Genomic DNA, 17,176 nt, shown 5'->3' on the forward strand with positions numbered 1-17,176 from the left:
TTCATAACTTGAGTATATTTCTTGCATTCAGTCCTTCCTCACCCCCTGTGGCTTAGCCTTTCCTGTTTTCTTCATGTTCTCTTGTACCCAAATGTTCATTTGTATACATATACATGTATGAACGTATACATATGTACAAATGCTGGCTGGCTGGATTCTGCATATGAAGAGTGTGGCACCCCCGTCCCACGTTTTCCTTACCCACTCATCTTTTGATGGATGATTAGTTTGGCCCCACTTCTTTGCTACAGTGAATAAAGCAGCAAGAAACATGGGAGTGCAAAATCTCTGTGATGGGCTATTGAGTTCTCTGCACACAGCCCAGAAGTGGAATAGCTGTCCATTTACTTTAAGAGATGTTAGGACAGACACCTACATGAGGCCAACACAGAACAATTTTTAGCCCCCGAAAGTAATAGTACACACGATTCCATACACACAGAGGGCTACAATGTTTTGGCTTTAAAATAATTTTTATTTTGATTCAAAAAGTCAAGACCCAGACAAAACTCCAAGCATTAGATCAGAATGTTGTCATGGATACCATAAGCCACCAGCAGGAACTGGAGACTGCATGCAGGAAGACAAGGCTGCCTTCTTTGCAGAGAGAGGGAGGCTTGTGTTCCATGAACTCTCACTTTGGCACAGTCTCAGACCCAAGGATGGGAGGTCTTTGAGAACTGGGTGTGTACCTGGTTTCTATGCATCTTAGACACTCACGAGAGTCCTGCACACATATCAAGATACCTCTGCTCACTGTACAACACACAACTGTAACCTCTTCCTGGTGGTCTCTCACTGCAGCCCTCCAATTCCCGGCCTGCTCACAACTCTGCTGACTTGGACCCATTTAAATTCCGCTGGTTGATCCCCATATCTGCGCTTCAAGTTAGACTGGGGAACACGGCAGGTAAACGCTTTGGGGAATTCAATGACAAGAAACATTTCCATGTGCTTTTCATGCCTGTGGGGTGAAGAATAAGACTTACCTGTTGATAAGATTTCTGGCAGGAACAATTTATCTGAGCTCATGGGTTTGGGGCCGTGGTACTGTGGCAGCCTGGTACATTGTAACAGGAGCATGTGCTGGCAGACATCTGTTCACTCAGTGGTGGACAGGAAGCAGAGGATGACAGGAAGTGGGTGAGAGCCTGAGTGATTAAGAGCACACCTTCTCTGATCTGCCATCCTCCCCCTTGGTCCCAGTCTTACAGCCTCCACCCCATCTCCCCCTAGGCTAGCCACTAGGTCTTGAAGTGCATGGGCCTTGGGGACATCTTCAAACCATTGCACCTGGGGTCATTTTTGCATAGGGGTATTTTACTTTTTAGACAGAAAAAATGAGAACTGGGTTGTCTTTCTTCACAGTCTTTGGAAGAAGCCAAGTGGCACTGGATGGCCTTTTATGGCCTCTGCATTGTTTCTTCACTTTTATAGTCAACAACTGTCAACCATTTCCTTTTTGCTGCAGGTTTTGATATCCTAAAACAAAGTTCCACAAATTTATATTATATGAACTTAGATGTATTAGAAATTCCTTAATATTAAGAATACTGCAAATAAACAAAGAACCCCTTTGACTGAACAATGTTCCAAAGATCTTCTAGAATAACTGGCAGTAAGAGCCTTTGCTGAGAAAGACCCATAGGTTTATGTGCCAGAGGTGCTTATGGTTCTAAGAACGTGCCTGCATGGGACAAGGGTGGGGCTGCTCTGTCATCTCAAGTTCCTGAGCTAATCCTCTTGTTAAAGAGGAGCAAGGATCTGGAACTAAGTAGCTGAGGCAAAGTGCCTACCACAAATTCAAGGACAGCCTGGGCTACAGCGTGAAATCCACACACACAATAGAAGCAAAACAAACAGCATAATCTACCACCCAGCAAGACAAATGGGCACCTCCAAGGAGGGGTGGAGAATTCCAGCCCAAGCTCTGTAGCTACTTGTTACTGTCTCGGTGTGCTGTGGATGAAAAGGAAGAGAGGACCTTGGGATTTTTGAATGGTTACTACCCCAAGTATCCTCAACTGTAGCATTTTGACAACCTTGTGGACTCTTGTTTCCACTTTCTTTTACCCAGGGACTGAAAACAATTCCACCTGGGAGCTGATTCATACCAAGTCAGAAATTGAAGGACGGCCAGAGACCATCTTTCAACTGTGCTGCAGGTATTTCCCTTGACACAGGATGTAAGACTTAATTATGTCCCTTTAAAAGGGGAGTTTAGGGACTGGAGAGATGGTTAAGCTAGGAGCCCTTGCTGCTCTTCCCCAGGAATATTCCTTCTTTTATTCCCCCAGTGACAGCGAGAGCAAAACCAGCATCGTTAAGGTGATCCGTTCTATTCTGAGAGAGAACTTCAGGCGCCACATAAAGTGTGAGTTACCAATGGAGAAGACATGTAAGGACCGGCTGGTACCTCTTAAGAACCGAGTTCCTGTTTCAGCCAAATTAGGTGAGAATTTTGTCAGCCCTGTGTTCCAATGAAGAAAACATCATGAGGTTGTATACAGCTATAACTGAATCCATTGATGATCAAGGGCCTTTGCTTCCTCTGAGGGTTCCTAGTCCTAGGCTTCCTGAAAGTCAGTACTTACTTTGGATCACAAGACTGGATCTACTCACTCTTATTTGATCACTGATAGCAGGTCATCAGCCTAGATTATACTGTTCTTAATCTTTTTGCCTACTTTCCAAATTTAGCATTTTGTTTCTTCTTTAAAATTTAATTTTTTCTAGTGGTGCTAGGGATTGAACTCAGGACCTTTGGATAGATGCTAGGTAGGCCTTCTACCACTGAGCTAGATCCCTAAATTCTTTGTAATCTTATAGGGCACACACAGTCTCCTGCTCCCTTCTCCCCACTCACCACACAATGCAATCTTTCCACATCTGCATATATTCTATTGTCAAGATAGTCTGTGAACTAATATGGGCTAATGGCTTACAGAAGCACCCAAACTAAGAATTCCCTTTCCAACTCTAGAGAACACACTCAATCACCACTCCACCACCCCACACGATTAAATGCTCACAATGTTAATTCTCTTAATGATTATAAATTCCAGCAGAGAGGTAAGAACATTTTTAGGTTCTAACGGAGCATCTAGGGACATAAATAGGGAAGCTGTGTGTAGAGATGAGGTATATTTTCAGATTACGAGGTAAAAGAAATGTAACCTAAATTTTTATTAGTGATTAACTATTCAATTTACTCATTGGCAAACTAGTAACTCTAGCCCTTATAGGAGTCGGTACTTTATTGTTCTATCTATATGATAAAGCTCTGGGAATCTAAAAAACGGCCGAATCCCAACTTCATTTCAGACACGCCTGGGGATATGTCTAGGTGGGCACAGTGCTTACCAGCATTCATCAAACTCCTGATCTCCAGCATGCATAAAGCCAGGCGAGCATAGCACTCAAGAGTAGAAGCTAGGTTTAAAACTGTCCTCAGCTATATAAGAGACCCAACAACAAAACCCTAAAGATATCAGTAAGTCCATGGTTTGACATAACTACGTGGTTTTGCCACCTACTCCCCATAATAAAATCTTCATGTAAATGTCACCCCTGAGGCCCTAACTCTACATTGTAGACTCTGTTTCTGTGTCATATGGAGAAATGTGCTTTTTTTCTTGGTAGCCTCATCCAGGTCTTTGAAGGTCCTCAGAACATCCTCCAGCAGCGAGTGGCCCAGCGACCCCAGCAAGGGCAACTCACTGGACTCGGATGAGTGCAGCCTGAGCAGTGGCACCCAGAGCAGTGGCTGCCCAGTAGCTGAGAGCAGACAAGACTGTAAGAGCACCGTGCTGGAGAAAGACGCTCATGAGGTCCTGGCAGAGTTTCCAGATGGTCTCATCAAAGAAAGCGACATTCTAAGTGATGAAGAGGAGGACTTCCACCACCCTCTGAAACAGGGCAGCCCTACTAAGGACATTGAGCTTCAGTTCCAGAGACTGCGAATCTCTGAGGAACCCGATATGCACTCAACTGGGCAGCAGCCGCCTCTCACAGGGCCGGGTGAACAGCCCAAGCTGGTCAGGGGCCACTTTTGCCCCATTAAGCGTAAAGCAAACAGCACTAAGAGGGGCCGAGGAACTTTGCTCAAGGCGCAGACACGTCACCAGTCCCTGGACAGCCACCCGGAAACCGCCAGCATCGATCTAAATTTGGTTCTGGAGAGAGAATTCAGTGTCCAGAGCTTAACTTCAGTTGTTAATGAGGAGTGTTTTTATGAAACACAGAGCCATGGCAAATCCTAGTGTGATCTGTATGGCGTGGTTACAATGCTCATTTTCAAATTGGTGGAAAATAGAAACTGCAGGAAAACTGTTCATGTTTGGGTTTTATGCAGTATATAATTTTCCACAAAACCTGTAAAGATTTAAGTTATTTTAATTTATTGTGAATCAGAAAACTAGATTTAGTTGGTCAGAATCTGTAAATTACTAGCTTCTATCCCTTTTGAGCAGGAATCAAATGATTTTTAGTCTTGTAATAAAATTGCATTCTAATTATTTTAAGTTATGTGGGATAAGATTGGGAACGTTGTGATTAATAGCTTTTAAAGGCCCCTCCCCCCAGTCCTTTGGGCATTTTCTTTGCGCTGTTAGTTTTTGCTTCATTTAAAGCACATTTATGTTTACATGGTTTAGGGGCACAATGTGCAGACATTTCATTTTGGAAGGTTGTAATAAATGCTGTTTATACTAAACATGTCTTATCTATTCAATATATATATATATACATATATATATGTATTTAAAGAAAAAGCTTGCATGCATTGGATCTACTTGGCATGAGGTCATCAGTATTTGTCTTTACAGAGTGGGAGGGAAGCACATGTCCACATGTGGAGATCCACACTGTGGATCGAGACTGCCAGTCGGGAGCCCTAAGACAGCAGTTAGAACCCACAGCTTTCTGAGTCACCATCTTTTTCTTGACCTTTCCTTTTCTTTTGCTTGAGCTCTTCTCTGAAGTTATAAGCAAAGAGTTGTGGGTCTTCATCACACATTTTTCTGTACACATCACATAAACTCTTAAAATGCATGAGCGAGAGGTGAGTGGGCCGGAGCGTTGGATCAATGTCAGCTAGCTGTAACAGCCTTCCAGTGCTTTCCAGGCGCTGTGCTTCAGGGAATAACATTCTGAAAGGGGAGGGGAAGAATTTTATTATGTCAATCATAATATATCTTTGTGTAAACTTCAAAATGACACATTGGTAGATGGCTTGAGGCTTGGGTTTTAGAGCCTCTTGGGTCCCCAAAGACCCCAGGTATGACTCTCTGGAGTTAGGTCTAAGCTAACACTTGAAAGGCATGTCCACAAAGGGAAAACTATCTTCCCAAGGTATAGTGAAACACATTTGATTTGCCTCATTTTGGTAAAAGCTTTAATATATCTTATGTAATAAATTTCTGATTTTAATTCTCTATAATCTGGATGTATTAGGTCTTCAAGTCTTACTACAAAAGAATGACTCATTTCACAAAGTGCTGTTATCTGTTCTGAAAACAGATAATTTTCAATCACCTTTAAAACTCAAAGTATCTATTTCGAATTTCATTTAAAGTTAAACTAAGTCAACTGTTTTTTGAGTGAACTTAGATGCCTGAAACCCTGTAAAAGTGTGCCTGGACCCTGACCAAGCTCATGCAATGGGCTTGGCAGAAACCATGGAAAGTAGAGGATAAATTGTCCTTTCAGCCCGATGATAATTCCCCAATGCTTACGGTGAGGTAACTTAGATCAATACTCAGCTTCAGGCTAGAGTCTGGTAACATATTCTCACACTTGGACTACTTTGTGGTATACTGTGACTGTAAAATATCAACAAGTGTCCTTCAGAATGTATTTTCCATATTTGGTCCATATCTGCATAGAGGCACTGAAATGAACAGGGCCTATCACTTAGCCTGTGGGAGGGGGTTTGCCTTAGAAACAGTAGGACCAGCTCTAGGCTAGACCAATTCCAGGACTTCCAAAAGCAGATGCCTTGTAACCTCCAATTAGAGCTAGCACGTACAGATGTATGAGTTATACTTTAAAACTAGGGTCAACAAATGGTAAGCTGGTTCACAACACGTCAGCAAAAATCCTTTAAGAGGGTTTTAGGAGTCCCACTGGTTTCAGGACGCAGACACCTCAACACACCTGAAGTCATCTCATGCAGTGACCCACATTTCCTACATCCCTACAGATTGCCAAAATGGACCTGTGTAGGTCTTGGAAAATGAACACTGTGTGCTAAACACTGAGCCCTTTTAAGCAGCTATATGCTGACTAAGTAGAAACTTTTTAAATACTGCCCTTTCTTCATTCTTAGACTATAATTGGACCTAACTAAACATTCTAAACCTACTAGATAAAAAGCAATTGGTATGGCTGCTGCAGGGCCGGGACTCAGTCTTATTTTTCCGGAGGCCTCCTGTGCCTGTGTGGATGGAGCAGTGAGTAGGAGACAGATGCTATGATGACCTTGTGGCTGCTCAGAGGTTCGTTTGTTTCTAGTTCTCAAGTGTGTCCTTAAGGGACATAGAAAGCAACCCGTACAGACTGAGCCCTGACAGAAGCCAGAACCTTCCTGGCAGCAAGTCAGCAAAAGCTCTACACTTGTGGGTTTTAGGTTGTATTTAAGACAAAACCAAACCTATATATGGCATCTAAGGTAAACTCTGGGCGTTTCCTCATTGGTGGTGACATGCTGCTAACCACAGGACCTAAACTAAGAGCCATAAAGTCAAAAAGGATTCTTACCCAAGCCCTCGGTGGCAATATTTCCTTCGAAACTGAAACACATTCTGGACAACTTTTTCTACCAGCTTGAATGGCTGCTTGATCTTGGGCTGTACCAAGGGCATAAGGTGCACCACTCCTACATCAACCTTCATTGAAAACAATCATTAAAATCATACATATCAGCATATGTCACAATGTGATTAAACTTTTCCCCAGTCTTGAGGGTCAAATCCAGGGCTTCTTGCCAGGACTTGGCAAACAAATGCTCTAACACCAAGCTCTGTCCCTTGCTTTGAAAATTCACCTTTGAAAACTAAAGGAGCACAGGCTCTCTAGCAGTTCTCGTGAGCCCTTCGGTGCCTGTATTTTCTTTTCACAAAGAAGCTAAGTTGTGGATGGCTACAGAAACCCCAGCTGATTGCAACTATCTATAATGGTGTCCACTAGACCAGTGCCTGATGGTCACTACTTCAAAATGTAGAATTAAAACGGCCTTTAAAGCCTACCTGGATAACTGTCAAGGCCAGTAGGCAGGTGAGAGTTGACGTGGGCACGTTAGCATTTGAAGAGTGAAATAAGCTGCAGTAGTCATGCTGGCTGTAGGGCAGGGCTCCCCAAGGACCACTTAGAGCTGAACTCCCCAGAAAGGGACTACAGAACACCAGCCATTTTGGGTACAGATGCTGACTCCTTGGCTGGACTGAATTCATGCGCAGAGACCACACAGGCCCAGAACTTTCAGTAGCAACTTTACATGCACCAGGAAGTAGAGGCTGGACTGACACAAGACAGTTTTTAACACATCACTGTTGGGCAGTGTTTAAGCTACCAGCTGTTGAGGTGGTTTAATTACCAGACAGCTAGCTTTTTAAGCATATGTGGTAAAAGATTTATCTCTGGCCTTTTCCAAAAGTAGACTCATTATGAATGGATCATTGAGAGTCGCTATAACAGGAAAAATGTGAAGACAGGAGAAATGGTTCAATACAACCCTGGTGAGCACCACCCAGATGCCCAACAGAGGCTACACAAGTTGAAGCCTCTCTAACTGAATAAAACACTGGCCTCAGGAGTTGTTAACTTACTCCAGAGGCAAAGAAAGGACAACAATTTAGGCAGTGCGGGTGGTGCTGCCGTTTTTCAAAACAAAGTCTTGTTCCCCAGTCCCATGCTGGCGATCACCTTCTCTTAGAACAGCTTGTTTTCCAAAGTTCCTGTGGTTGCATAACTCCTTTCAAACTGCCAGCAGCATTTGTGGATGGGAAGGCACGGGCTTGTTTGTAAGTGGGAGGAAAAGGAAGAGGCTAGAGGCTAAGATGTAAGTCCTAGAAGAACAGAGAGAAGACAAGCTTGGCCTCAGGGGACTAGGCTCTCTGGGCACCACAGCACTGTTTCCATCTCACCAGTCAGCTCATATCTTCCTCTCCCTGAACACTACGGATCCCATTGCTAAGGTTCGGCGTGCAGCTATAGCAATGGCTGTAACTGGCAGTAGATATTTGACCACGGGGCAGTGTGGTTAGACACACAAGAAGGTTCTGAACTAGAGTGAAACTGTCCATGGGAGAGCCTTTCTAAACCAACAGGCTCCTAAATGTCTACTGAAGTTTAGACTTCTTTGATGATTATTATGATGAGCAGTTGTTAGGAATACTAAGTACATTAAATGTTCTTAATAACTTTTCCTTCCCTGCCCTCTCTCCTTAATAGCCTTTAATAACACTTTCAACTGTGTTCTTTAAGCTGCTCTGTCAATTTCTCTAGTTAACATACACTTCCTGAAAGACTCTTAGACCTGCACAAAACAAAATGAGGCGGCTTGTAGTTAGAGAATGGTAAAGAGGGCATTGTGGGGATAGTGAGGGTTTTAGAAAGCTGGTACTACTGTAGGTTGAGAAGAAAAGCTGGTTGACTCTTAGGGTCCTCTCTGGAAGGAACAAGGTCTATAAGTGGGAAAAGAGAAGCAGCCAAGATGTACCATAATGACTAAATGTCAAGGAATTGCTGGACTTTGTTACAAACTGACATGCTATCTTTATCATTCATCATGATTCTCAGTGTGTGGCAAGGTCCCAGAGCACTGTCCATACTTCACCCTAGGATGTCATTCTGTGACCCCGGGCCCTACAACATTTGCACTCACTGGCTTCCTGCCCTGCCTCTCTTTCAGCCTCCTCCTTCAATCATCTCCAATGTTTTTCATCCAATTCTCCAAAATACACAGTCAACTCTAATAAGTTCTTTTGTAGTCTCAGTGTGCACACTCAACAATCCAGTGCTCTCAAGCTACCTTTCAGCAACAAAACAAATCAAAACCCAAACAACAACAAAATAGCACGAGATAAAATTTAGCTTCTATCCAAACTGGGTCTATGAAAGTGTAAAAACCACTATCAGATCCAAATACTGCTACGATTAAAGGCACAAGTGCAGGGAACGAGGCAGTGCTCCTCCCGAGGCAGTGCTCCTCCTGTACGGATCTTGTAAGGAGATTTTCCTTACTGCTTAATCTCATTCCTTTGTGTTCCGGTTAGTGCTTGCAAATACAGGAAACTCCTGAGGCTTGCTTTATTTAAATCACCTCAACATGCTCCAGAACTGCAACAGCCTCTGATGTAAGCGATCAGACTTCTAGAGTTTGAATAACCCATATTCTGGTACCTAGTTAAGTTGGCATTGTATCACTAACATATTACTAAATGGCAGAACTCTAAAACTCACTGGCAAAGAGCTCAGTCAGCAACTGTCCTGCTCTGGGGAGAGAATACCAGTTACCTTCTCTGCTCATGCCTGAAAAAAAATTTCTTGAAATTACTGAGTGATGGAGGCCCCTTTCTCTAAAAACCACATGAAAAGAGTGGTTGGTAACTATGGTAACAGATACAAAGTGCTTTTTACTTATAATTGAACACTTATTTAATATAACAACCATTGTGTTTTTCTCTTGAATTCTAAATAGTTTGAGTTAAAATAAAAAAATCAGGGAAAAAAGCTAGGTACACTTGGAATACTCTAGCCTCATTGTGGTTCACAGGTATTGCAGCTGCTACTGACTGTTTCCCGCCCTTGGAAGCCTGTGTAACACATTCTAGTACTGTGAAAGCTAGTCTTCAGGGGGAGGCTTGCTTGTCAGGTCCAGAGTGGGTCCTCTGTGTCTTGTTCTGGAGTGCATTGTGTCTAACCTCTGAGCAGCAACCTAGGCCAACAGCAATAGCCTATATTGTTTTGTGAGTCACTTGGCTTCCCTTGGGTAAGAACTTGAAAAAAGGGTTTATCATGCCTGATATTTAGGTTTTGTTAGCTGGTTTATGGCTCTTGGTGTAGACCAAGTGGGGTAATTTTATTTAAACTATAGCCTGATGAGCAGCACAGACAGCATGATGACTCTAAGGAAGCAGCAGTGGCACTAATGTGTTGGTGGTAACTGACAACTCTAAGTGAATCACTCTTGGTACTAGAAACCTAGGCCATTACTCAGGGTCAGCGATGCCATGGGTGTCAATATACTACCACTACTCTACTGAAACAGTGCAATTCCTACATGCATCCGAATGTCCTCATGCTCATAGTAAGTACATCTCTTACCCTCATCAAAGAAACTTCCCTTTGCAACAGAGACCATTATAGAAAACCACAGCTGGCAACATGTAAGGAACAAGTGATTTTGGGGTTCTCAGCTTCAACTGATACACCTGCAACACCACCCCAGCACCTGAAGCTCAGGAAACATCTCAGGAGAGGGGGCAGAGAGACTGTAAGAGTTGGAGGACCAGTAAATCTGCTGTGAGATTGGGGTCTTGTAGGAATGGCAGGAAGATTCACCCATGATCCCTCAATAATATGCCTGCTGGAACAAGCCCTGAAGAAATATACCTCCAACAGACATGATAACATGGAAGGGGATATCTTATGACATCCCACCAATATATAAAGACCTAAAGAATGTTAAGAGCTGGAGAAATACTCTTCCCTAGGAATGAGCCTGCTAACTGCTTATCCAAATACCAAGTCATCAGCTGTGGAATTATATACATATGAGCAACACTAAATAGACCCAGCAGGTTATATTTATGTATTTAGGTGCACTTGTGTGCATGTGGATACACAGGTGTACATACGTACATGTACACACATGCACACCAATAAAGGAAAAGACGACGTGACTTTGAGAGGGAACAAGAGGGAAGGGTGTACAGGAGGAAGTAGAGGAAAGAAAAGGAAGGGGACTGTACAAAGCTTAAGTCCAAGTGGATCAAGGACCTCCACATCAAACCAGACACACTCAAACTAATAGAAGAAAAACTAGGGAAGCATCTGGAACACATGGGCACTGGAAAAAATTTCCTGAACAAAACACCAATGGCTTATGCTCTAAGATCAAGAATCGACAAATGGGATCTCATAAAACTGCAAAGCTTCTGTAAGGCAAAGGACACTGTGGTTAGGACAAAACGGCAACCAACAGATTGGGAAAAGATCTTTACCAATCCTACAACAGATAGAGGGCTTATATCCAAAATATACAAAGAACTCAAGAAGTTAGACCGCAGGGAGACAAATAACCCTATTAAAAAAAGGGTTCAGAGCTAAACAAAGAATTCACAGCTGAGGAATGCCGAATGGCTGAGAAACACCTAAAGAAAGGTTCAACATCTTTAGTCATAAGGGAAATGCAAATCAAAACAACCCTGAGATTTCACCTCACACCAGTGAGAATGGCTAAGATCAAAAACTCAGGTGACAGCAGATGCTGGCGAGGATGTGGAGAACGAGGAACACTCCTCCACTGTTGGTGGGATTGCAGACTGCTACAACCATTCTGGAAATCAGTCTGGAGGTTCCTCAGAAAATTGGACATTGAACTGCCTGAGGATCCAGCTATACCTCTCTTGGGCATATACCCAAAGATGCCTCAACATATAAAAGAGACACGTGCTCCACTATGTTCATTGCAGCCTTATTTATAATAGCCAGAAACTGGAAAGAACCCAGATGCCCTTCAACAGAGGAATGGATACAGAAAATGTGGTACATCTACACAATGGAATATTACTCAGCTATCAAAAAGAACGAGTTTATGAAATTCGTAGGCAAATGGTTGGAACTGGAAAATATCATCCTGAGTGAGCTAACCCAATCACAGAAAGACATACATGGTATGCACTCATTGATAAGTGGCTATTAGCCCAAATGCTTGAATTACCCTAGATCCCTAGAACAAACGAAACTCAAGACGGATGATCAAAATGTGAATGCTTCACTCCTTCTTTAAATGAGGAAAAAGAATACCCTTGGCAGGGAAGGGAGAGGCAAAGATTAAAACAGAGACTGAAGGAACACCCATTCAGAGCCTGCCCCACATGTGGCCCATACATATACAGTCACCCAATTAGACAAGATGGATGAAGCAAAGAAGTGCAGACCGACAGGAGCCGGATGTAGATCGCTCCTGAGAGACACAGCCAGAATACAGCAAATACAGAGGCGAATGCCAGCAGCAAACCACCTGAACTGAGAATAGGTCCCCCGTTGAAGGAATCAGAGAAAGAACTGGAAGAGCTTGAAGGGGCTCGAGACCCCAAAAGTACAACAATGTCAAGCAACCAGAGCTTCCAGGGACTAAGCCACTACCTAAAGACTATACATGGACTGACCCTGGACTCTGACCTCATAGGTAGCAATGAATATCCTAGTAAGAGCACCAGTGAAAGGGGAAGCCCTGGGTCCTGCTAAGACTGAACCCCCAGTGAACTAGACTATGGGGGGGAGGGCGGCAATGGGGGGAGGGTTGGGAGGGGAACACCCATAAGGAAGGGGAGGGGGGAGGGGGATGTTTGCCCGGAAACCGGGAAAGGGAATAACACTCGAAATGTATATAAGAAATACTCAAGTTAATTAAAAATAAATAAATAAATAAATAAATAAATAAATAAATAAATAAATAGAAAAGGAAGGGGACATGATGTTAATTTCAGTTAGAGAAAAAAGGCCCTCTGTGGAAATCAGATGGAGTCCTTCATGAATGTATATTGTTGACATGAGCACAGCCATGTCAAGGACCTCAAGGCCTCAGACCCACAAAAATGGCAAAGCCTTCCCCTATGTCATGCTCAGTAGAATGGTAAACAAAGCCCTTTTCAGGTCCAGGTAAGAATGTTATTAATGACTGACCTTCCTTTAGCTAAACTCAGTGTGTACGGAAACTATAATCAACCCCAGTTTCCTTGTCCCATAGGACTTCAGCCTTAAACTACTCCGTATAGAAACCTCCTAGTGAGATTAGCTGACCTGCTTCCTCTTATGTAGTAAGCAATATTAGCAGTCTGAAGATGACCTTGCCTACACTGTACATAATCATATCTGTGACCTCTTGAATATGCCTTTTCTTGAATCTCTTTCCTGCAAAGTACACCTGCTGCCATTTACTTAGTTGGATTTTGTTTCTTCTGTTATAGAGATGACTTATTTAAATGCAGCTTGCACGCCATAGCACCAAGTGCTGTGTCTTCCACAACCCACTATAAACAAATTTTCCGAAAACTTCCATGGCCTTGGTAGTGGCCCTTGAAGTCCTTATGGATGTCCTGCATCCTCAGGGACCCTCAGATTCCCTCTCCTAGGGCTGACACCGTCATTCTCTGAGGCTGTTATTGGTTATGAGGATCAGGTAATGAGAGAATAGAAGAAAAATCAAAGTGCTTGATATGCTGCTGGTCTATGGAGGTGTGTTTATGAAATGCTTCAGTGACTGAGTCAGAAAGAGAAGCCACCGGTATTAGCAAGGCTAGCATCACTTATCACACAACACAGTAAAGGGATATCACAAGTTTTTCTTAGATAAGAAAAATGAAAATAGACTTTGCATTGAGTGGTCAGTGAAGGATTAGAGTTGAAGCAATATAGATACAGACATATACACTGTCTGCAAATTAAATGTCACAGTGTCTTAACCAGTATCCAACCTCTGCAGTTCAGTTCATAAAGAATAGATATTATTAAAGATGCCAAACTAAGGATTCCAAAATGTCTTAGTTAGGGTTTAACTCCTGTGAACAGACACCATGACCAAGACAACTCTTATAAAGGATGACATTTAATTAGGGCTGGCTCACAAGTTCAGAGGTTCAGTCCATTATCATCAAGGAGGGAACATGGCAGCATCCAAGCAGGCATGGTGCAGGAGGGGCTAAGTTCTACATCTTCATCTGAAGGCTGCTAGTGGAAGTCTGACTTCTTAAAGTCCACACCCACAGTGACACACCAGTTTCAACAGGGCCACACTTCCTAATAGTGCCACTCCCTGGGTTGAGCATACACATACCATAACACAAAATAACTTGAGAAATTCTAGTCCTGTTTAGAAATGATTACTTTTTGATCATTCAAAAGCAATTTGTAAATTGACTAATATTTTATATATTAAAAACAGTAATACTTTTTTTATCTTAACTTATTAGACTCCACTACAAACCAGGACAACATCCAGCTCAGGAGCCCTGCTCTGATCAGGTGGACAGAGGTCTTCCCCATGGCACGGCTAAACTGCCATACTGCTGAGCCACAGCAAAGCAGGAGAGGCTCTGAGCTACTTTCGAGTCAGAAACAAAGCAGTTTGCTGAATGAATGTATGCTGTGTACAAAACAAGGATGCCATTCAGAATTTGAGGCTTGACAAATGAAGTGTCAGCTTTTCCATACAGAGAGTATATTTGGGGAAGGAAAGGGGACAGTTTTGCATTTCTATGAATCCAGTCCTGTCAGGTCAGCACAACTTGGGAGGTCACTGGGAAGACCTTAAGCTAAGGGGGTGTAAGATTTATCTAGAACAGAGTCTATGAATTTCAAAGACTCGTGTTAATATCCACACCACGAGTTGATAATGATAAAGTGATAATGTTTCATTACATTTCTAAATAAGCCCAACCTAACTTTCATTCCACAGGCTGTCGAACCAGAGGTGGTCAGTCCGTCTACCTCTCATCTGCTAGCTAAAGGGTGTCTGCATTTTAACAAGTCCTCATATGGAGTCAAACAAACACTGACTGGGAGCTGCCAGGCTGCTTCTGAAGCAACAGTAATAACAGTGCTGCTAGCACTAGTGCCTACAAGCAAACTACACCCCAGCATCAGCTACAGAACCGTCTGCATCTTTATTAAAGGGCATTACAGCTTTAAAAAGGCCAGACATTAGATGTCTAAGGTAGAAAACTGGTAAACTTGATGAATGACAAAGTTGGAAAAGATTAAGCTGAAACCACAAAACACTAGGAAAATTCAAACATTTGAAACATATTTTATTATTAATTACTTTCTAATAGTAACATCTGACATGTTTTAGTGGCTGTATTTTGAGACAGGTTTTCTCTGTGTAGCTCTGGCTCTACTAGAACTCACTGAATAGATGAGGCTGGCCTCAAAGTGAAGAGATCTGTCTGCCTCTGCCTCCTGAGTGCTGGCATTAAAGGGTGCGTGTGCTAAAACTGCCTGGCTTATTTTCACGTTCTTTTATTATCATTATTGCCTTTTGTAGATACTGTTTGAATTCGAATAAAAGAAGGAGAGAAAGGGTGTGGATTTGGGTTGGTGGGGAAGTGGGAATGGTCTGAGAAGACTATTTTCAAAAAAATGTTGTAAAATTAAAAATCTAATCAAAAGATTACTTTCTACACAGTGGCTATACGATATAAAATTAAAACTATTAAGATAAAAAGATAACTAACTCAGAGATGTTCATGACCACAGCTGTTGTCTGCCACACCATATCATTTTGTATAACTTCTCTCATTCTCTAAAGTCTCACTTACATAGTTAATACTGTAAGACTCTTGGGAGAGAAAAAGATTTGAAGCAGAACAAACATATTCTAGTTAAAAGCTGTTGCTGGACTTTTTTTATTAACTAAAAATTTTAAAGAAAAATTCTTTCTGAGTGGTTTTTAAGAGTTAACAGTTGGGGTTGGGGATTTAGCTCAGTGGTAGAGCGCTTGCTTAGCAAGCGCAAGGCCCTGGGTTCGGTCCTCAGCTCCGAAAAAACAAAAAACAAAAAAGTTAACAGTTTTTGGAGTCTGAGTTTCTTTCATACAAGATAACAACAACAGAAAAAGAAATTAAAGTCACAGTCTCAACTATCATTTGCAAAGCAGTCCAGTTAAAAATATTTCAGACGGCATTCTTTAACTAAGAACATAATATTGTATCTTCCAACACTGACAAAAACTCAAAACTAAATTATAACTGTGTGGCTAAAACATAATATTAAATGAAAAGGCCTTTTTGTGAGCACCCAAATAATCCCTCCTCTGTACACAGAAACACAAAAGCATTTTCAGCTTTTAGGTTTCAACAGATCCTGTTGTAACAACAACTCCCTCCCTTCCCCGCCTCTCCTGTCTTAATTCTCCCACAGCTCAAAAACTGAGAGAGAACCTGGTATTTATCTTCCAGCACCATCAGCAGTTTTCACCTCTCGTCTCTAGGGAGCTCTCTGATATTTTCACACTCACTTGTCGGCACTTCACAGACAATGTCCAGACTCTCGGACCCAGCCTCCTGTGTGTGGCTTCTCTGCCTCAGACACTGAAGACATCAGGAGTCAACGCTAAGCAGAGGTAAGACTGACTCTAAGGCCTACTGGCAAAAGGTATGGAAGTTTCTAGATTGTTCAGATAGCTAAGTATACAATTCTCGGTATTGCTTCATTTCAATTAGAAGTGACATATGTGTTTTAAATATTTTTGGTATGAATTAATCTTTTCTGGAGAACTAGCTTTAAATTTGAAAAAAAATTGACAGACTTCCTTTTGGCAAGTAGTTCATGAATTGGACATAATTTAAGGTTCTGTTCTCTATGTGATGTGTACTGGAAATGTAAGTGTTCTCAAGATTCAAGTTCCCGCCTGAGGCTCCCTTGCTTTCCTGTTTCCTTACCACTGCTGCTGTTAGCACAATTGCTGAACTAAGTGTGCCTTGATCCTCCTGCAGCCTGACATGTGTGAGGGACAGGCTGTATAAACCATCAAGTGTGTGGCTGGAGAGGAAAGCCCCAGTGTCACAGGGACTGCCAGTGCACCTGTGTTCCTGCAGCAGGAACTAAGCCTCACTTTACCAAACTTTTTTTTTTTTTGCATAATTCTCTATGCATAAGAAGGATGTGAAGTCATCTTGTGCAGGAACCAAGTGTTATGCTAACTAGATGCAATGTCTTACTATTTACTTGCTTTTTGCCTGACTGCAATTAATTGCTGCCTGGATTTGTTATTTATGACAACTGACTAACTACTGATCTGTATGACACCAAAATGTATTTATACATTTAGGGAATGTACTGCTTGATAGAAAGAGAGCTATAATGGCAAAGGTGGATATAGATAGATGAACATATAACTTATTCCATCAAGACAAAGATGAATGCAAACATCAGGATGATCTTAGGCAGT

At 42.3% G+C, this 17,176-nt stretch overlaps 2 protein-coding genes across 9 annotated transcripts in view; one reads left to right on the forward strand and one right to left on the reverse strand.

The window, feature by feature from the left end:
* Positions 1 to 4,714, forward strand: part of Tiam2 (TIAM Rac1 associated GEF 2) — a 201,320-nt gene extending 196,606 nt beyond the window's left edge. For all 5 annotated transcript variants that reach the window (XM_039099650.2, NM_001427474.1, NM_001427473.1 and 2 more), the window contains 4 exons: positions 805 to 910; positions 2,078 to 2,165; positions 2,298 to 2,452; positions 3,643 to 4,714. In XM_039099650.2, coding sequence (XP_038955578.1) covers positions 805 to 910; positions 2,078 to 2,165; positions 2,298 to 2,452; positions 3,643 to 4,262 — 969 coding nt within the window. In that variant the 3' untranslated portion in view covers positions 4,263 to 4,714. The remainder of the gene's footprint in view (positions 1 to 804; positions 911 to 2,077; positions 2,166 to 2,297; positions 2,453 to 3,642) is intronic.
* Tfb1m (transcription factor B1, mitochondrial) overlaps positions 455 to 17,176 on the reverse strand; it is a 46,495-nt gene continuing 29,773 nt past the window's right edge. Inside the window, exons 5-6 of one of the 4 annotated variants that reach the window (XM_039110671.2) lie at positions 6,760 to 6,887; positions 455 to 5,150 (exon numbers count right to left, since the gene is read on the reverse strand). In XM_039110671.2, coding sequence (XP_038966599.1) covers positions 4,907 to 5,150; positions 6,760 to 6,887 — 372 coding nt within the window. In that variant the 3' untranslated portion in view covers positions 455 to 4,906. Of the gene's footprint in view, positions 5,151 to 6,759; positions 6,888 to 7,923; positions 8,067 to 17,176 lie in introns of those variants that run through there. The other 3 variants (NM_181474.2, XR_005504530.2, XM_039110653.2) reach the window with 3 other exon arrangements.

The sequence above is a fragment of the Rattus norvegicus genome, chromosome 1 (assembly GCF_036323735.1).
Source record: "Rattus norvegicus strain BN/NHsdMcwi chromosome 1, GRCr8, whole genome shotgun sequence".
Taxonomy (NCBI): Eukaryota; Metazoa; Chordata; class Mammalia; order Rodentia; family Muridae; genus Rattus; species Rattus norvegicus.